Consider the following 20,153-nt stretch of genomic DNA (forward strand, 5'->3'; position numbering starts at 1 on the left):
AGGATTGGCAACATAGGTTAGTGCAGGGCTCATCTTCCTCACCAAAAAAAAAAAAAAAAAAAAAAAAAATCTGATGCCCTGGCCCTACCCCAGACCAATTAATCAGAATTTCTGGGGGTAGAATCTATCACATTTTTTTAAAAAGTTTCCTAAGTGATTCCAGTGTGTAGCCCAGGTTGAGAATCACTATTTTGGACCATGATAATTGGTTTTCAAAGTCGAATGAGTCTAATGAAAGAGATGTTGCAATACTGCCATATTTTACATCCTAGACTTCTGAAATTAAAGGATGAGTTGATGCAATTCAATAAACATGTCTCCCCGAGGCCAGGCTTGTGCTAGGTGTTAAGGATTCAAAGGTGGCAAAGGAGATGTGGATCCTGTCCCCAACGAGCTCACACATACCAACTGCAGTAAGCAAAGAGGGTAGAATTTATCATGGGATTTTACTATAACAAAATCATCGTCATGAATGGCTAATATTTTGGTGATTACTCTTTGCTGGCATCAAGGAGGGCACTTTAGGTGTATCAGCTCACTGAAGTTTCACAATAATCATATGAAATAGATATTTCTATGTTTCCATTCATTCATTCTGCAAAAGACTGGATGCTTCCAATGGGCCAGGCACTGTTTTAGGCACTTGGGCAGTAATAAAGCAGAGACCCCTGCCCTCGGGGGGTGTTCTGTGAGTGCAGGTGTGGAGGAAAGAAACAACAGAAATAACACAAAAGTCAATCATATAGTATGTCAGAAATTGATAAAAGCCACGACAAAAAGAAAGAGCAGAGCAGTAAGGTGTGTGTGTGAGTGCTGGGAAAGCATCATTGAGAAAGGAAGATTTGAGCAGAGACTTGAAGTGAGGGAGTTATTCTACTCTGTTTAAAGAATCACCCAAGATGTGGTGTATATATATATATATATATATATATATATATATATATATATATATATTTATAAAATGGAATACTACTCAGCCATAAAAAAGGACAAAATCATCCCATTTGCAACAACATGGATGGACATTCAGGGTATTATGTTAAGCAAAATAAGCCAGACAGAGAAAGGCAAACACCACATGATTTCACTCATATGTGGAAGATAAACAAGCACATTGATAAAGAGAACAGATTAGTGGTTACTATAGGGGAAGGGGGTGGGGAAGTGGGTGAAAGGGGTAAAGGGGCACATATATATGGTGGTGGATGAAAATTAGACTATTGGTGGTGAGCATGATGCAGTCTACACAGAAACAGGTATATATAATCATGTACACCAGAAATTATACAATATTATAAACCAATATGACCTCCAAAAAATAATTTAAAAAATAAAATAAATAAAAAATAAAGACTCAGCCAAGGATACAGACATGGCTCAGCTGGCAAAACCAGATATGTCTTAACCTGCCTACTACCTGGTCTTCCAAGAAGTATCACAATATAATAACTGATTTGCTTGTCCCATGCCCTTCGGGCCCCTGTCTATCTTGTTCACTGTCGTAAATTTCTAAGCCCAGTGCCTGCTACATAGTAGGTACTTAAAATGTGCTTGAATTAACCATTTTTAATTTTAATTATTAATTAATATGAATTAATACATGTCAGGACTTAAAGTATTCATTGTGTGTTTACTGTGGCCGGCCCACTCTGTAGGCAGAAGAACATTTTTTGAAAATCTAGTGGAGGTAGGGATGCTGTGGACGAAGCCAGCATGTATTTCTGGATACTCTGTTCATGTTGTGTTGTGGAAGAAATATGTCACTGCTCTGTCAGGGCAAAGAGGTCTCTTCTCTGAGCCAGGAGGATGGAGCGGGTCAGCATATTGATTAAATGTGAGGCTCGGATACAAACAAGGATGATTGCAGGTAGAAGACTTCCTGACATGATAGCCCACAAAAATCCATGAAGTCGACCTCAGGGATTAGAGGATTAGAGGTAAAGTGTTCTTAGGCCACTTTCATTTGAGAGAAATTCATAATGTTCCCTTGTGAGAACAGTCTTTTGAGTATTAACTTACCTATTAAAGTGGTAGATATCCTCTATGTTTCCAAAAAGGGCTGATCTTTCTTCTGTCCCCAGAGGAAGTTTTGTTTGGTCCCTGATGCAGTCAAGGTAATCCTGTGAAATCAACAAAAAGGATGTCTTAAACACTCCTGGCTTTTCCAAGTCATCTTCAGTTATGCAAGACGGATCTTTCACATCAGTTTCAAGTAATTATTATATGAATGTGCTCCTTAACTCTACTATGAGAATACGGAGTCTCTTATTAATGATGCATAACAACATCATCCACTGTTTCCTTGACTGATTTATACGCTAAAAAGATACTCCAAAATTCATATACCGGGAAACCAAAAATAAAAATTCTGAAATGTGACAGTTGTTTTAAACATAACCTTTAAGTTGGAAAGCTATCAGTTGTTAAAGTATAGAACTAAATCCATCCTCAAATACCAATGTATTTTAAAAAGAAAACCACTTTTTAAAATAAAATAAGCACAAAAACTCACTTATGCTATCTAATAGGCTATGTTAATGAGCCATGGAAAACTCTGAAATGATTTTATATATTTTAACAAAGAAATGACTCCCCAACAGAGCTAATGTGGGCTCAGACCCACAGTGGGTTAAATGTACGTGGCTTAGAAGCTATTTGAACTGCTGAGAGAGGGCGTGCTAAAGAGTTCATAACGGAGTGTTCCCCTTCCCCTAGCAATGCTTGAAAAAAGAACTCTGTGGGAGGCAAGAAAACAATAAAGAAAAAAGTGAAAACAGCTGAAATAACGTAAAATGAAAAATAAACACAATCCTCTGCTCTGGAATGAACAATGTAGTATGGCTCTCTACCAATCGTCACAGGGTGTTCTGTAGTATGCGGAGGAAGTAACCCCGTGAAAAGTCAGCCAGACCGTGCAAATCCCAGCATTATAACCGCATTCCAACGTCCACTCACAAACACCACAGTATTTGGGTGCAACCAGAGAAAGGAGAAACTGAAATTTAAGAACCACCAGATAACGATTTCTTATATCTTTCAATAAGTCACATTCACTCTCTCATCCTCTTAATGTTCCTCAAATAAAAAACAGGCCAGGCTTCATCATTAATTTTCTCAACAGCAAATTTCACAGACTGCATCAAATAACTTCCCATTCTAGTTCTTTAATGCTAAAATCATTGTCACGCATGAACCAATGTTCCTAAGCCCTTTTTTCATTTAATAAGCTTTGTGGTAACATCTTTTCTCCTTCAGAATGTGGTCATCTCCCTAAGACATTAGATTCACAAGGCTTAAGTATAATTGGCATTAAAAACCCGCAAAAGCAAGACCTAGCCTCCTTAAGTTTTATGAGTGGAACAATTATAAGAAGCTTAAGCATCTGCATAGGATATAGAGTTAATGCCCAAAGAAGAAATGCCAAAGAAGGCTAGAATTGAAATCAGAGTATATTTTGAACCACAAGGAAACCTAACCTACACTTCCTCAAAAAACTAAACGGATTCATTGATATTTTCATAAAATTACATATGGTACCAAAAAATGGGCTAATATTTAACTTGCATTGAATGCTTATCTTTGCTGGTCGTTTAATACTTTGATTGACATTTTAAAAGGACACATTGTATGCAAAATTAAGAAGGGCAGAAGGTTATAGATGGGGATGAAATTAACAAGTCAAACAGAAGGATATGGATAGGCATGATCCACACCAAATAGCAGGATGAAGGGTGGGGTAGGGATGACATATGCATGCCTAGTTCACCTGGCTGCCTGCAATGGATGGTGTATCTAGAAAACGAAGGATCTTTTTTCTCACTTTGAGTTCGAAGCTTGCTCATTTGCAGAAACCTGATACTAAATTCTTCATGCAAGGGAAAAGCTTGAGTTAAGGGGCTTGAAGAATTTCATCTGGGGTTAGAGACAGAGACATGGCCCACTTCCAAAGAATGATGGCCCACCTCCAAAGGAAAGTTTCAAAGCCCCCGAATCCATGGTAGAGAAACTAGATTTTAAAAGCTGCTTCTTTTCTGAAATTGTTGAGAAAATAGATCGTTGAGAGTCCAAATTTTTGCAGGCCTCTCTAGAAAACAGATCAAAGTCCTGTGGCCACAACTCATTCCCTCCACTGATCATCATTAAGTCTTTTAAATACGATACTTTAACCCTACACCAGTTACTAGAAACTACTGTAGCATGCACTGCATTAACAGCAGTAATCATTTGAGGCCAAAATGAGAGGTTTGCAGCTCAGTGATAATAACAGTTCATTTCTGTGCTCAAATGACAGAGTAAAGACACCAATGAAATCTATTAGAGCCTGTCACACTGCTTATTAATTTTATTAGCTTGATGTCAGCCCCTATGTTTACCCCACAGTTAACAATGAAAGATCAATTTAAAACTTTTGCATTGAAAACAATTATTGTCCAAGAGGATCTAAGAATTTGCTCTACTTTTGGGAGGGAGGGGCTGGGGAGATAGACACAAAAAAGAGCTTTTCACCATTTGAAAGATTTTCTATTATACTATTTTAAATTTCACCTAAAGTACGTATTTTCTAATCACTTTATGTCCTTAAGATCTCCATCATTATAAGATGTGTACACGAGTATCCTCTTCTCGTTAACTTTTTCATTCCTTGTAATGTCTGTTACTGAAAATATCCAAGTCAAGTCTAACGCGGTGCTATTTGAAGTGTAGCATATGGACAGGAGCGTTTGCAAACTGTTTGTTACTGATCTGCAGCAAGATAAGCGCAGAAATCGAGAGCAAGCATGGAGCAACTTTTATAGCATTTCGACAGACTGATATTTGTTGAATCTAATGATAAATTTGGGCTTGTATTTTGCATGCCTGACTGCTTCTATTTTACGTTTCTACTAATTCATTTTTCATTGTATTTTACAAAAGTGTTAGTGTGTGACTGATTAGCGCACACACACATCCCTCACCACAGATTGTTTGCGGATCCCCAGTCTAGATAACCATCCAGCAGAGACGCTGGAGAAAGGATGCCGCCAGAACAGGGACAGAATTCAAATTCAATGTCCTTGGCAGGTGGCCTTCTTACTTTCGGTCTTTTTCTTTTTTTGCTGAGGAAGATTTGCCCTGAGCTAACATCTGTTGCCAATCTTCCTCTATTCTGTACGTGGGTCACCGCCACAGCATGGCTGCTGACGAGTGGTGTAGGTCCGCGCCCAGGATCCGAACCTAAATACCCGGGCCGCTGAAGCGGAGCGCAGAACTTGAACCACTGGGCCATGGGCTGGGCCCTCGCCTTATTTCTTTAAGACGCCCAGCAAGAATTAAATTAATGCCCCCGCCCCCATCTCCCCTTTTCCTCTAAAATAACATTTAAAACGTTTTAAAATTACCACCTGTTTAACATGATAATGAAGATAAATCACAAGAAGAAGAAAGATATTTATTTAGAATTATCAAGTCCACCAGTACTTTATATCCTTTCCACTCTCCTCTCCCTTGTAGAGAGTCCTGTTGCAGAAACAACAAAAAATGTTCTGTTCCTGAATCCTCTTGCTCACATTTCAAAATTCTACCTAGTGCTTTTATGGTTCACTCTTTTTGGTCTAGCTTCTGTTGTCAGCACTCCCAAATTCCAAGCCCTTTGATATAACTCCTACGTAGGATGTTTTTTGTCTTTATTTTGGAGGAAGCCTCTTTTTCTGTTTCTCCAATCCCTCCACCTTTTCTAGAACGTAGTCATTTGTTTACCCCCAAACCTGCCCTCCACATTTCATGTATTACATTGGGAGGCCATTGATACTACAACAACTTACAGCTGTACACCACTTTACAGTTTAAAAGCACATTCACATTCATTCACAAACCCTCCTTCCCCCCTCTTTTTGAGGACATAAGAAGCGTGGTGCCAAGTTCTCTTTTACAAGCTAGGAATTTAAAAAATGAATAAAACATGATCCCTTCCCCCAAGGAGCTCCCTATGTAGTTGAAAGACAAATGTAAACAAATCAGTACAATACAGTGTTTAGGCAGCATGACTGATAAATATTCAGTACAGTAGTCCCCCCTTATCCACAGTTTCGGTTGACCACAGGTCGAAAATTAAATAGAAAATTCCAGAAATAAACAATTCATAAGTTTTCAATTGCGTGCTGTTGCTGTTCTCAGTAGCGTGATGAAATCACCACCCCGCTCGGTCCGGCCCGGGATGTGAATCATCCCTTTGTCCAGCAGATCCACACTGTATACCCTACCCCCCCATTAGACACTTAGTAGCTGTCTTCGTTATCAGACCGACTGTCCTGGCAACGCAGGACTTGTGTTCAAGTCACCCTTATTTTACTTAATAATGGCCCCAAAGCCAACTTTATTATTAGTTATTGTTGTTAATCTCTTATTGTGCCTAATTTATAATTAAACTTTGTCATAGATATGTATGTATAGGAAAAAACATAGTCTATAGGGTTGCGTGCTATCCATGGCTTTGGGCATCCACTGGGGGTCTTGGAACGTATGCCCCATGGATAAGGGGGGACTACTGTACATCAAGAGAGGAGGAAGGGTCAATTCCAGGGCAGGGAGAGGCTTTATAGCAGAGGTGATGGGGAAGCCGCATCTTTAAGGATGACCAGGAGTCTGAATGGAGAGAAAGGAGTAAAAAGGAAGACAGAGAAGCGTAAACAGAGGCCCAGGGTAATGTAACGCAGGGGCAGGGCACAGGCAGGACACTGAAAGGAGCTGAGATGGGCTAGAGGGAGCCGGGCACGAGCATGTGCACACACAGCCTGGAGGCAGGGCTGCAACGTGAGACAGGCTGGAGTGAGGACAGGACTTCTCCTGGAGAATCTTCCACGCTCTGCAGGTGGTGGCAACCACTGAAGCATGTCATCCGAACAAAGACCATTTCAGCATCAGTAAAGAAAACAGAACAGAAAGTATAAAACCACGGATGGGGAGGCCAGTTAGACCCGTGGGCGAGGCAGGGCAGGTAAGACCAACCCAAGTCCTCAACAGCCTCCCTGGAGAGGAGCGGTATTTAATTGGCTGTGGAGAATGAGAGAAAGGAGCCAGTCAAGGGTGAGAGCCACCATTTAGGTGACTGAGGGTCGGTGTTGCCTTCCAGGAGAAGGGAGTAGGGGCTCCTCTCTCTTCTCTTTCCTCTCCAGAAAGGAGGGGTGCTATTCTCCTAGCTCCCAGCAAGGACATTTTCTCATCCGCTACGGCAGTGAGTGAATTAAAAGGCAGTGAGACCAACCCCTCGTCTCCACATCCATTTGGCTGCAGTGTCAAGAAAGCCGGCTGCTCCTTCGGGGCAGAAGGACCCTCCAGCTTCCATCCTTCCTTCAGACTTTCTTTCCCAGGTGGCTGGTGAGGTAAAACTAACCTAGGGCTGCTCCTGCGGGCCGAGCCTGCAGATGCCTTGGCAGGTCGGTTCTAGACCTTTCTGGCTGGCTGGTACTCTCTGTACTGGACTTCCTCACACCCAGATAAAATACTGAAAGCCCTCTTTGGGGATTTGTGGTGAAAAGGAGACAAGGCCTATCATTTGGCCTCACTCATCCAGAATAGTAGGTCTTCACCTGGCTCCAGCTCACTCATCTTGTTCTTGTTATTGTCAAAGATCTGAGAAGAAACCAGGTTTTATTTTTCAGCCATTGTCCTCTGCACAAATGGTGACCTTAGAGAACATCCTGAGGGATAGGACTGGTTCAGAATCACAGGCCCCTGCCCAGATCCCCACTCATGAGGGAACTGAATGGAGGAGGGTGGTGGTCTGGGGGGAAAGACTGCATCAGTTTTGGACACGTGAAGACTGTGGTGACTGTAGGACACCCCCATGGAGGGGTCTGTCAGGCATAGGATCTGGGATGAAAAACTGAGCAGTTTGCTCAGAGAGCTCTTTGGGGAGCTGGAAGTGCCCGACTGTGCAGCGTTGGGCTCCGTCTTCTGCAGCACTGACAGAACAGTGGGGCCAAAATGTTCTCCCGTGTTTCAGGGCCCCGGGCCATGTCAAGCACCTGGCCACGAGGAAGCAGCTTCCACAGCTGTGGCAACCTCGGTGCGGGTCAGCAGGCCATGGCACCTCCAGGGAGTCTCCCTGCTGCAGTGAGAACACCAAATGGCCCTTGCAAAAGAAATTAGCAAAGCAAATTCGGAGCTGTAAGGCCTGAATTTGGGTAGCACAGAACTCTGTGGCCCACACTGATGGGAGATGGCACCCCTAGGTGAGAGCAGTGGTGAGGGGCTTCCCGTCGTTCCAAGGACCCTGGAGCACAAAGCCAGACATGTGCTTCCCACCTCTTTCAGAAACAGTCTCAGGGAAACTGAGGGGATAGTGGAGTCCCGAGTCCAGTGACTAGAGAGAGGTGCAGACTGATTTAGAAGTGGAGTAATAGAGGAACATCAATTTTGAGATGTTGGGCTGTAAGGAGAGTGATGGGGCAGTAACTGGAAGAGATGTAGGACCAGGGAGGGTCTACTGATTGATTCATGCATCCATCCACACAACCATCCATCCATGCATCCATCCATCCACCCACCCACCCACGCATCCATCCACCCACCCACGCATCCATCCATCCACCCATCCATCCATCCACCCATCCATCCACATGACCATCCATCCATCCACATGACCATCCATCCATGCATCCATCCATCCATCCATGCATCCATCCACCCATCCGTCCATCCATTCATCCATCCATCCATGCATCCTTCTATCCATACATCCATGAACAGGTTGGTGGTTGGTGTAGGGAAAGAAAAGGTGCAAAGAGGAAGCCTGGAATGACAAGAGGGGAATAACCTACAATGGTGAGCACAGAAGAGGACAGAAGGTCAGTGTTAGAGCCAAGGTGAAGGGATGAGATGAGAGGCAGAGCATAAGAAGATGAGCACCTCTCTGGGAAAGTCTGGGCAGGGAACACTGTCTATCTGAGTGGGACAGGGAATGGCCAAGTCGACACTAGGCAGCTTCATTTTTTCTGTAGAAAACAAAATTCTAACCAGTCACAGCATATCAAGTCAAAAGTTCCCTTTCTCTCCTGAAGGACCTTCTCTTCCTCCCCAAATGTCACTCTCCAGAGAGCTAACTCTGGTTAATGATGTGGTATGCACGCTTCTGGGCTCTGTTCTGGAGCATAGCTATATTTGTCAAAAATGAGATGCTATGGGGGGCCAACCTGGTGGCATAGTGGTTAAGTTTATGTGCTCCTCTTCGGCGGCCTAGGGTTCGCAGGTTCAGATCCCAGCACGGACCTACGCACTGCTCATCAAGCCACGCTGTGGCAGGCATCCCACATATAAAGTAGAGGAAGATGGGTGCAGATGTTAGCCCAGGGCCAATCTTCCTCAGCAAAAAGAGGAGGACTGGCATGGATGTTAGCCCGGGGCTAATCTTCCTCACCAATAAAAAAAAAAAAAAGAGAGAGATCCTATGTTTGATTCACAATTTTGTTTTCCTACTCAGTGTACATAAATACACATAATTCCTATATGTAAACATAGCTCTTTCTCATTCTTTACAATAGCTGCACTGTATTCCATTCAATAGCTTTATTATAATGTACTTAAAGGTTTTTTGGGGCGCACACCCTATGTGCTAGTTACTATGTGAAGGGGGGGCATTCAGAAATGAGTAAGATATGACCCCTGTGCCTCTGGGTGCTCACAAGACTAAGGGAGAAAGATAGGTAAAAGAAATAAGTCATAGTATAACAATGTAAGTGTTGTAAGAATTATTTACAAAGTGTTGTGCAAGTATAGAAGAATAGATTTTCAAATAAAAGAAACCCTTTATCTTTCTTCCAAATAAGCCACTATACAGGGTTTATAGTAAAATTCCCTGCTGCAGCCTGCAGATAAAGTATCAGAAGTCTAATCTTCTAATCTTTAATCTCTTTTCTCTTCTTTCTCTATCCACATCCATGGGGGAGGAGGGTACAGCCAAAGAAATGGGAGCCGGGGGTCTCTGGCCACTCCATCAGGCTGGAAACAAAAGCTCTTATTATGGGAACAACGTTTTTCCTGAGTCTATATAATGAGGCCCCCCCTGCAATAGAGGACTATACTGAAAATACGTTATCACCAACACAACAAAATCTTTCTGCCAACACTGTTGTTGGGGGGAGAATGGGGGAGAGGAGGACCCAGGAGGAGGAGGGAGGGGAGAATAGATGGGGGAGGAAGGGGGGAACAGAATGGGGAAAAAGAAGGAAGAAAAAGAGGGGACTTGAAAGAAAAGGAGGAAAAGAAGAGGGGGGAGAGAAAGGGATAAGAAAGAGTGGAAGGGGGGAAAAAAGAGACAGAAGAGAAAGAGGAAAGAGCAAGTAAGAGAGAAAGAGAAAGACACACACCTATGCACCTCCAGAAAGAGAGGGAAGGAAGGAGGGGGAGGGAGGGAAGGGGAAAGGAGAGAGGGAAGGGGAAAGGAGGAGGAAGGAGGGGGAGGAGGAAAAGGAGGGGGATGCAGAGGAGAGGGGAGTGGGGAGGGAGAAGGAGGAGGGAAGAGGGAGGGGAGAGAGGGAGGAAAGGGCAGAGAGAAAGAATTCAAAGTTAAAAGCAGCTTCTGTTGCTGATATGGCATCAGTTCTCATCCAGAGTTTCCTAATGGAAGGTAGGGAGGCTGATCTTAAGTGGCTCTATGTACAAGTCAGCGTGAAAGGCTCTGAGATACGTGAGTACAAGAATAATAAAAAACTGGGAAGTTTCAGCCTCATTTACCTTCCATAATACTTTCAAGACATAAGAGCTCTGTAAACAATGTCAGCATGGCCTTCTTGTTAAGCTGTGACAAATAACACATGTGCCTGTTCAGTTCCTCTATTGTCTCACATCTTCCTTCTGAAAAAAGGAGCCAGGAGGTTCCTCTAGGGAAGGAGATGGGACAGCTAGACCTAGAGAGGGGAGGATTGGAGGACTGGGCAGTTCTTCACAGAAAGAGAAACTTGGGGAGGGGGTGGGGGCACAGGAATTCTGCTAAAAAACAGCAATATCGAGTAGAAAGAGAAATAAATCTTTTTTTTTGTTTGTTTGTTTGTTTTGTGAGGAAGATCAGCCCTGAGCTAACATCCATGCTAATCCTCCTCTTTTTGCTGAGGAAGACCGGCTCTGAGCTAACATCTATTGCCAATCCTCCTCCTTTTTTTCCCTTTTTCTCCCCAAAGCTCCAGTAGATAGTTGTATGTCATAGTTGCACATCCTTCTAGTTGCTGTATGTGGGACGCGGCCTCAGGATGGCCGGAGAAGCGGTGCGTCAGTGCGCCCCGGGGATCCGAAGCCAGGCCGCCAGGAGCGGAGCACGCGCACTTAACCGCTAAGCCACGGGGCCAGCACCAGAAATACATCTTTGCTTGATGACAATTGGGAATATTTGTTTGGTTTTTCCCAAAGACTTTAAGCAAAAAACATTTATGAACTGGGATTCTACAGTCATCTTAATGGTATAAGCAAGATATTAAGAACAAGATTAGGGCCAGCCCGTGGCTTAGCGGTTAAGTGCGCGCGCTCCGCTACTGGCGGCCCGGGTTCAGATCCCTGACGCGCACCGACGCACTGCTTCTCCGGCCATGCTGAGGCCGTGTCCCACATACAGCAACTAGAAGGATGTGCAACTATGACATACAACTATCTACTGGGGCTTTGGGGGACAAATAAATAAATAAAAATTAAAAAAAAAAAGAACAAGATTAGCGTTCATATACTAAAGTTCTGAAAGCAACCTCGACACCCATCTTTTCCTATACTTCTGTCAAGTATAGAAATAAATTATTTATTTACTTCATGCCGATATCAGGAGAAAGAATTTGATGTACATAAACGTAAATAAATCTTAAAATGTTATAATAATTAATCAGAAGTTTGGCACAAACATAAAACTAAAATTAATCTCATATATATATCTTATGAGAGTCCCTTCTGTAATAATAACACAATAATAAACACATATAATAAAACTTAATTTTCTTTGCTTTGTTAAATATTTTAAAAATCGTGCTTAGAGTTTTCAGATTACACTGATGACATTCTCATATGCAAAAGCTCTTAAAATAGGAGAGGGGCACACATGCCCACGAAGGGAAGTCCTGTTGCATACTGAAATATTTTTCCATATTTATTTGAAACCTATCATTGCTTTTTTTCTGTGCTCTGCAATCCTATCATCATTTCTAACTATCAAAAAAGAGGAAAGCAGGGGCTGGCCCGGTGGCATAGCGGTTAAGTGCACGCTCTGCTGCAGTGGCCTGGGGTTCGCAGGTTTGGATCCTGGGTGCAGACCACACCACTCATCAGGCCATGCTGTGGTGGGGTCCCACATACAAAACAGAGGAAGATGGGCACAGATGTTAGCTCAGGGCCACTCTTCCTCAAGCAGAAAGAGGAAGATTGGCAACAGGTGTTAGCTCAGGGCCACTCTTCCTCACACACACACACAAAAAATCATCAAAATGGGCAACCAGAGTTTGCCAGAACTGCCTGGAGTGCAGCGGGGCACCAGGCTCCCAGTGGGCACTGAGGAGAGAGGGCAGTGAAGAAAGTTTATTAACCATGGTAGTCTTTTCTCCAACTCTCTTTTTACATCCTCCTCACTCGGCTAACCTTACACAGCATAATTTTTTTACTGCCTTTTTACTCTCTGGGTCCCAAGCCAGGTAAGGAAGCCGACAGATACCATTAAATGTGGCTATAATCCTTATAGAGGAAAATAGTGAAGACTGATGAGGTGGTGGAGGGATATGGTGCCCTGGCAAAGCTTTAAGTACCTGAAAATAAGAAACTGATTCATCTCAATTATAATCACAGTACTGCTGGTGTAATTTAAGACATGGTAATTAAGGAAAATTAAATAAAGCCCAAAGGGTTTTGTATATGGGAAAGAAAATAAAAGATCAGTAAAGTGAATTCACATTATTAGATCATCTGAAGTTTAACTCCTCCTCATTGCTATTTATTATTATTATTATTATTATTGGGTTTTATCGCTAGGTACTGAGCTCACTGTTTTATATGCATTAGCTCACTTAATCTTCATAGTAATCCCAGGAGGTGGGTCCCATTATTAATCCCATTTTACTGGAAGCTTATAAAGGTTTGATGGCTCCTTGAGGTCACACAGTGAGTGACTCAGTCGCATTCAAACCAGAAACAGTTGACTATAGCCAACTGTGCACTGAAACCCTGCACTAATGATTCAAAGGTTTTAGTCCTTAATACAGTATCTTTGAACAGTAGGAGAGGCTTGCTGCTGACAGTCTGGGGACTAAATGTGGTTTTTATTAGGTATGAGGTAGGAGCCAATGAAAGATGACAGTTCTCACTGACGAGGCACCTTCCATGTGCCAGGATTGTCACATACTGTATCTGAATGAGTATCGGTCCATTCACATGCTGAACTCACTTCTTTCATGTGTTTATCCACACACATCCCAGGGCATTATTTTCCATCAGCCAAGCACACAAGCTTTCAGTCATCTGCCATTTTGCTTTCAAGGTTGGTTAACGCCTTCCCAACCGGTTCACAAATTCTCTTCCTTGCTTCTCACATGGCTTTCTACTCCTTCAAACCGTCCCACTTCCCTTGCCAGTCACCCCGTGGTCGGTCATTCCATCCCTCTTTATTTGCATGACTCTACAGAGCTCTCCCATAGGAACTCACTCCTTTCAAAACCAGTCATGCGGAATCACTGCCAATGAATTCTTCCCGCTCTCCTGGCATGCTACTTTTAGGTGCATAAAATTTTTTTTACATGATGGAAAGCCTGGGAAGCTGAGAGTTTAAAAGCTATAGAATTAGGAATCACTATAAAATGCAGATCAATCAGAAATGAAGAGGGAAATAGCAGCCCTGAAAGCATGGCTTTCATCAGAGGAAAGGACTGATGTACTAACATGGAATGCACAAAGAGATGCAGGACCCACAGAGGAAAGTTTCCTACAATTGTGCATAAGTGACTGTGGTGCGTGTCTTACTGCTTATAAGTAGTAAGCTTATTAGAGTAATTTCTGGACACTCTTTTGCACAACAGTCTGGATTTTTATCAGTGGTGCTCTGACTTCTTCCACAGAGCTCTGCACATCACTTTGGTACACTGATGACCCAAAAGCCTCCACTAATCATCAAAATGCCAACATTGATCTCTGCAGCAAAAACATTTCCTGTTCACAAAATCAAATCACCACCCACACTTCACCTGAGGACTCTTTTTTCTTTTTCTCCCCTCTCCCCATAGCTCCAGTGCATGGTTATATATCCTAATTGTAAGTCCTTCCAGTTCTTCTATGTGAGCCACCACCACAGCATGGCAACTGACAGAGGGGTGGTGTGGTTCCATGACCGGGAAGCGAACCCAGGCCACCGAAGCGGTGAGAGCACCGAACTTTAACCTCTAAGCCCCATCAGGGCTGGCTCCACCTGAGGGCTCTTAATTCTGGAGGACCAGAAGTTTTGATATAAGGGCACTGAATAATGGTCCATTAAAACAGAGACAAAGTTTTGCCAGATACACATCACCAGTTATTACATGCTTAACTTAATCATGTATTGGACAGTAATTACACAGCTAATTTAATGAGCTGGAACACTTTCCCATCTCTTTTCTGAGACAGAAACTGTAATACAGGTAATTCTCATAGCAATTGGTCTGTATACAGGCAGTGCTCAAGTAGCACTCACTTGATGGCTAAGAAGCAAGGCCTTAGAGACAAAAGTCTAGTGCTATTGCTATTAATTTACTTGGAACTCTAACCCTGAAAGAAAATAAAGTTTCCACCAGGCCTAAAGGAGGGACTACCGGGGTAATATTAACTAGTGAGAGGAAAAAGCTGGAAAACGTTATTAGCCCAACTTCCCATCTACTGAGTCACACAGATTGATAACGACCCTCAAGGTCAAGCTATTCTACTTGAAAACTGCGAAGAAATGAGGCTGTATATATTAAAGAACCTACGCAAGGACCGACCTCTTTATGGGCAGTTTTTCAACGTGGATGAACATGATTATACTCTGCCGGCATTAGGTAATTCACTGCTAAATATGGAAATGCATAGGCTCAACTGTTCCGTTCACTGTACCAAAAACGATGAGGAACCCTAAGGACGTATCTTACTGCTTCTCCGGCTATGCTGCTGTTGATCTCATCACAGTAAAATCTGAACCAGAAGTTATTTATTGACACAGAAACAGCCACGGGCTTGGTGGCCTACAGGGGAGCGGGGAGAGGCACCACGCGGATGGTCAAATGGGGGTGCGTGTGGGCCAGCACGGTGGATGCACCCCAGAAAACCTGACTTTCTCAGAGAGTGCGGGGTCTCCTGAATGGGGTAAATTCAAAGGTTTTCTTCTGCTGTCCTGAGGCCTGGTCCTAATTTGTGCCCACAGAGTGAAATGTGTGAGTTTGGGGAAACTGATTTTTTTCCTCTCTTAAATCTAAAGCACAATGTCCATGGTCATCTTGTTACTCAGAACTGAAAGAGAAAGAGAGAGAAGGGGGTAGAGAGAGAGAGAGAGAGAGAGAAGAGAGACAAAAGAAAAGAGAGAGAGAAAAGAGAGACAGAAAAGAGAAAGAGAAAGAGAGCAAGCTCATAGGATGAGGTTTCCATAAGTGATTTTTCAAGAGAAATAGGACGAATTTCTTTTTTTTTTTTGTGAGGAAGATCGGCTCTGAGCTAACATCTGTCAATCCTCCTCTTTTTTTTTTTTGCTGAGGAAGACAGGCCCTGGGCTAACATCCGTGCCCATCTTCCTCTACTTTATATGGGATGCCGCCACAGCATGACTTGACAAGTGGTGTGTCGGTGCACGCCCGGGATTCAAACCCATTAACCCCTGGCCGCCGCAGCGGAGCACGCACACTTAACTGCTTGCGCCACCGGGCTGGCCCCAAGGATGAATTTCTATAGCAGCAATTTTATAGTCTGAACAGAAGTCCACTACATGCTTTTTCTTGTAACAGATGCAGTTTCCATCAGCTGCTTATCCGCTTTCCCAAGACAGCAGATTTGTCTGAGGAAGCAGCAGGGCACCAGGGAAAGGAGAGCAGATTCCTCAGGAGGGCCTCAGCTCCGGGCCGGCTCCTGGTGCAGTGTGCTGGAAAGGGCAGGCAGCCTCGGTCTGAGAGCTGGACCTCAGGCGGGTCATTGGCCTTCAGACCCCGCTGCTTCAGCTGTTAAGTAGGGATAAGACAACCACCCATGCCTCGCCATCATTCTTGGGGTTAAATGACAGGGTCCATTCAAGGAGCCCTGCACGGCACACCCAGCACACACTGGCTGGTAGCAGCAGCTGTTGTGTGTCTTCTGCATCCCAGGTTTGTCCTCAGTAGAGCAGGGAAGTAGCCAGATTGGAGACTCTTGCGTTCAAAAGCAAATTCACTCTATCTGCACCCTGACAAATTATGATACGTTCTCTCACCACCTTTCTCTGCCACCAATATTAACGTGCCACAGGAAGGCTAACGCACTTGAGCCGCTTGTCATTAACCATCGTTGTTGGGAGAGGGTCTGAAGATAGTCAGCGGAGACATACATAACAAGTCCCCACGACACTCGGAAGTTTCCCAGACCCTGGCCCTCCCACTTGCTCCATCTACCTGGATGATCAATCCTGTGGCTCCTGCCTCTCTCTCTCTTGAAACTGAACCCTCCTCTCTGTCATCACTGCTGTGGTCTTCTTCATCTCTCACTGGGACCACTGCCAGGACATCCTAACCCATCCCTCTATTTTGGGTCCTACCCCCCACCCCCCTCAACTTTTCAGAAGGAATCCAGTGTAATCCTCCTAAAACTCAAATTTAATGTTAGGCCTCTTGCATAAAATCCTTCAATGACTTCTCACAGCCCTAGAGGGAGGCCCTTCAAGGCTTACCCCCCTGCCTACCTTTCTAGGCTCATCTTTTACCACCTTCTTTCTCCCTCTCATCCCATTCGCCCAACACAACACGCAGGCACTCACTCCTAGTACTTTCAGGAATGTCCCCTGTCCCCTCTCACTTCACTGACTTTACGTATTCTATTCCCACCGCCAAGATTGTCCCTCTTGCTGTCATAACCTGCTAATTCCTCCTTCGAGATTCTTCCCAGGAATCTTTCTCCAATCCTTCCTACTCCCTGTCTGGGTCAGGCGCTCCTCTGAGCATTTATATTTATCTTCGATGATAAAGGAAGCTAGAGTAACCAACATATAGTGCTATAAAAATCTCTTTGTGTTCATTCTCTCCTACAAAACTGTCGTCAACATTGACCAGGGTTATGCTTTAGCTTTCCAGTGAATGTCTGCAGAGTGAGCAACTGTACACTTGATCAGTCTGCTAACTGGGCAAAGCAGAGCCCGGGAAGGCACGGGTTAACTGAGTCCCTGGCCAATCTCTCCGGCTCTCTTTAAGTGGCCAAAGTTGTATTGAATTGTAACCCAACCCCGCATTCCTCTTTCGCTCCCTCCCCTCCCCTTTGTCTCGGGGACAGCATTTTTACAACACACGACCTCTCAAGATGACAAAGGTTCCTAAACTCTGTATTTCGTTTTTAACTCTCTTTCCACCCACCTAACTCCCGCCTGTGCACAAGAAAGGAAACGCTCCCCTAATCAAAAGTAGATTAACTCTCACCCTTTTCTCTATGTGTATTTGCATTTGGAGCGCCCTTTAGAGGCTATAAACAGACCCCTGGGTTGAGTGATTTATCCACTGCTTTATGGAAAAACGAGACAAAAGCAGCCATCTTTTCAGCAATTCTGTATTTACTGTAGGCTGCTGCCAGCTGCCTCCGGACTTATCTCCCACTTGAAGCTTTCTGAAAGTTTAACAGTATAACTTGCAGGCTCATTATAAAACTGAAGGCACACTTGTAACATTTCTTGTGGCTCCAAAGAGAAAAAAAAGGTTTGTTTCAGAAGAAAATATTTTAGAGTGTAGTTTCAAGGAATAGCCCATTCTGCCCTCCCCCCCCCACCCCACCCCACCCCCACACACACGCACACGCATACACACGCAGAGAAAACTGAGGATTAATTTTGCCTGAACGTGATTTTGCCATTTGAAACCACAGACAGGCTGCGGCCCTTCTCCATTATTTTATGTGGCCTACTTTGGGGGTGTGTGTCAATTTCAAGCAAGATTCATCATGGATTCTTTTATATTAGTTTAACAAAACAAAGAATCTTAGCATTTAGAACAAGCATTCCATTTTGCTCTGGGTTGGACAGATGCTTACAACTTCTCATCACGCTTTTAATATTTCCATAATACCTCCCCTTATAGAGTATGGAGGATTCTCATTTTTAATAAAGTGTCATCTCACTTTTAAGGGATCAGTTACTGTACAAGAATTTTCTCTAAGTATTGAAAGTTAATTCTAATGAATGAAATTCTGATACAAGCTACAACATGGATGAACCCTGGAAATATTATGCTAAATGAAATAAGGCAGACATGGAAGGACAAATATTGTTTGATACCAGTAAATTCATAGATAGAAAGTAGACTGGAGGTTGCTAGGGGCTGAAGGGGGTAATGGGGAGTTATTGTTTAATGGTTACAGTTTCTATTTGGGATGATACGAAACTTCTAGAAATGGATAGTGGTGATGGCTGCACAACAGTGTGAGTGTGCTTAATGCCACTGAATTGTACACTTAAAAATGGTTAAATGGTAAATTTTATATGTATATTTTACAAAAGTGAAAAACATTTCAAAAGTCAATTATTAAAATTTAAAAATCACTTTCTTGATGGAGGCCAGGCATCAGACAATATATTTTAGATGCTCTACCAAACATAATGAAGATTTTTCTTGCTATTGAGGCTCATCAGTAGGGACTCTGGTTATGCTCTGGGCCATAACTCACAAGGAAAATTCACCAGAGTGACGGAGGCAAGTCTGCACCCATTCTAAACGGCCTTCTTCCATTAATTAATCTACTAAGAGTTCTTTCCTCTGGCTCCTTAGTGCTGTCATATCCACCTCCCCCCACCCCCCGCCCTTTGCTGTGGGCTAGGAAACCAAATCATTAAGCTTATTTTAAACATGTAGGGTAAATAGGCTCTTAGTGAGAGCTTGGGGCCTCTTCTTGAGTAAAGACACAGGATTTACTGTTTGGCGGTTGAAATATCTATTTTGGCTGCTCAAAGGGCTTACTGATTTCCTGGTTACATTCTTGAGAGCTGAGGCTGGAGGAGATGCAATCTCTGGCCATCTTTAGATTTTGGCTTTTTGTTTTTTGGTTTTTTTGTGTGTGAGGAAGATCAGCCCTGAGCTAACATCTGCCAATCCTCCTCTTTTTGCTGAGGAAGACTGGCCCTGAGCTAACATCCATGCCCATCTTCCTCCACTTTATGTGGGATGGCGCCACAGCATGGCCTGACAAGCGGGGCGTCAGTGCACACCCGGGATCCGAACGTGCACTTAACTGCTACGCCACGGGCCGGCCCAGATTTTGGCTTTTTGACTTAGACTCATTTACAGAGGATGAGGCTGAGGTCAGCCTGGTTGGTTGTCCCTGGGCACAGGGCTGACCATCAGCATGGGATCTGAGCCCAGACCAGTGCTCTGTCTGTTGAATCAATCTCAGATCGACTCAGCTCAAATCGAAATTCTGAAAATAATTTCATTCCACCATTGCAGCCCTTTAGGATATTTGATATAAATCTCAACTACATGTAGGTCTGTCAGGTAAATGCAAAATCGCAGCAAGATAGAATATATCCTTTTTCAATTACAAAGTTAAAATAATTTTCTGAAATAATACCTTAACATAGATTAGCAAACACAACATCATGATACTTTAAAACCTACCAGAAATTATTGGTCTTTCCAAATAATACCAATTATACTAATAATCATATAATAATCATCTCTCATTTGAGTGCTTACTGTATGTATGCGTAGCACTGTGTTAAGCATGTTGCACGGATAGTCATATTTAATTTTCACAACAATCTTATTATACTCATGTGTCGCTTAACAAAGAGGAAATGTTCTGAGAAATGCATTGTTAGGTGATTCCGTCCTTCTGCAAACATCATAGAGTGACTTCACAAACCCAGATGCTACAGCCTACTACACACCTAGGCTATACGGTACTAATCTTACAGGACCACTGTCGTATCTTCGGCCTGTCCAAAGATGACCAAAATGTCATTAAGCGGTGCATGACTGTATTCCCATTTCATGGGT

At 43.4% G+C, this 20,153-nt stretch overlaps 1 protein-coding gene across 6 annotated transcripts in view; it reads right to left on the bottom strand.

The window, feature by feature from the left end:
- Positions 1-20,153, bottom strand: part of PLEKHG1 (pleckstrin homology and RhoGEF domain containing G1) — a 229,177-nt gene that overhangs the window by 59,188 nt on the left and 149,836 nt on the right. For all 6 annotated transcript variants that reach the window (XM_058534149.1, XM_058534146.1, XM_058534150.1 and 3 more), the window contains one exon: positions 2,020-2,120. In XM_058534149.1, the coding sequence (XP_058390132.1) occupies positions 2,020-2,120 (101 nt within the window). The remainder of the gene's footprint in view (positions 1-2,019; positions 2,121-20,153) is intronic.

Source organism: Diceros bicornis, chromosome 39 (assembly GCF_020826845.1).
Source record: "Diceros bicornis minor isolate mBicDic1 chromosome 39, mDicBic1.mat.cur, whole genome shotgun sequence".
Taxonomy (NCBI): Eukaryota; Metazoa; Chordata; class Mammalia; order Perissodactyla; family Rhinocerotidae; genus Diceros; species Diceros bicornis.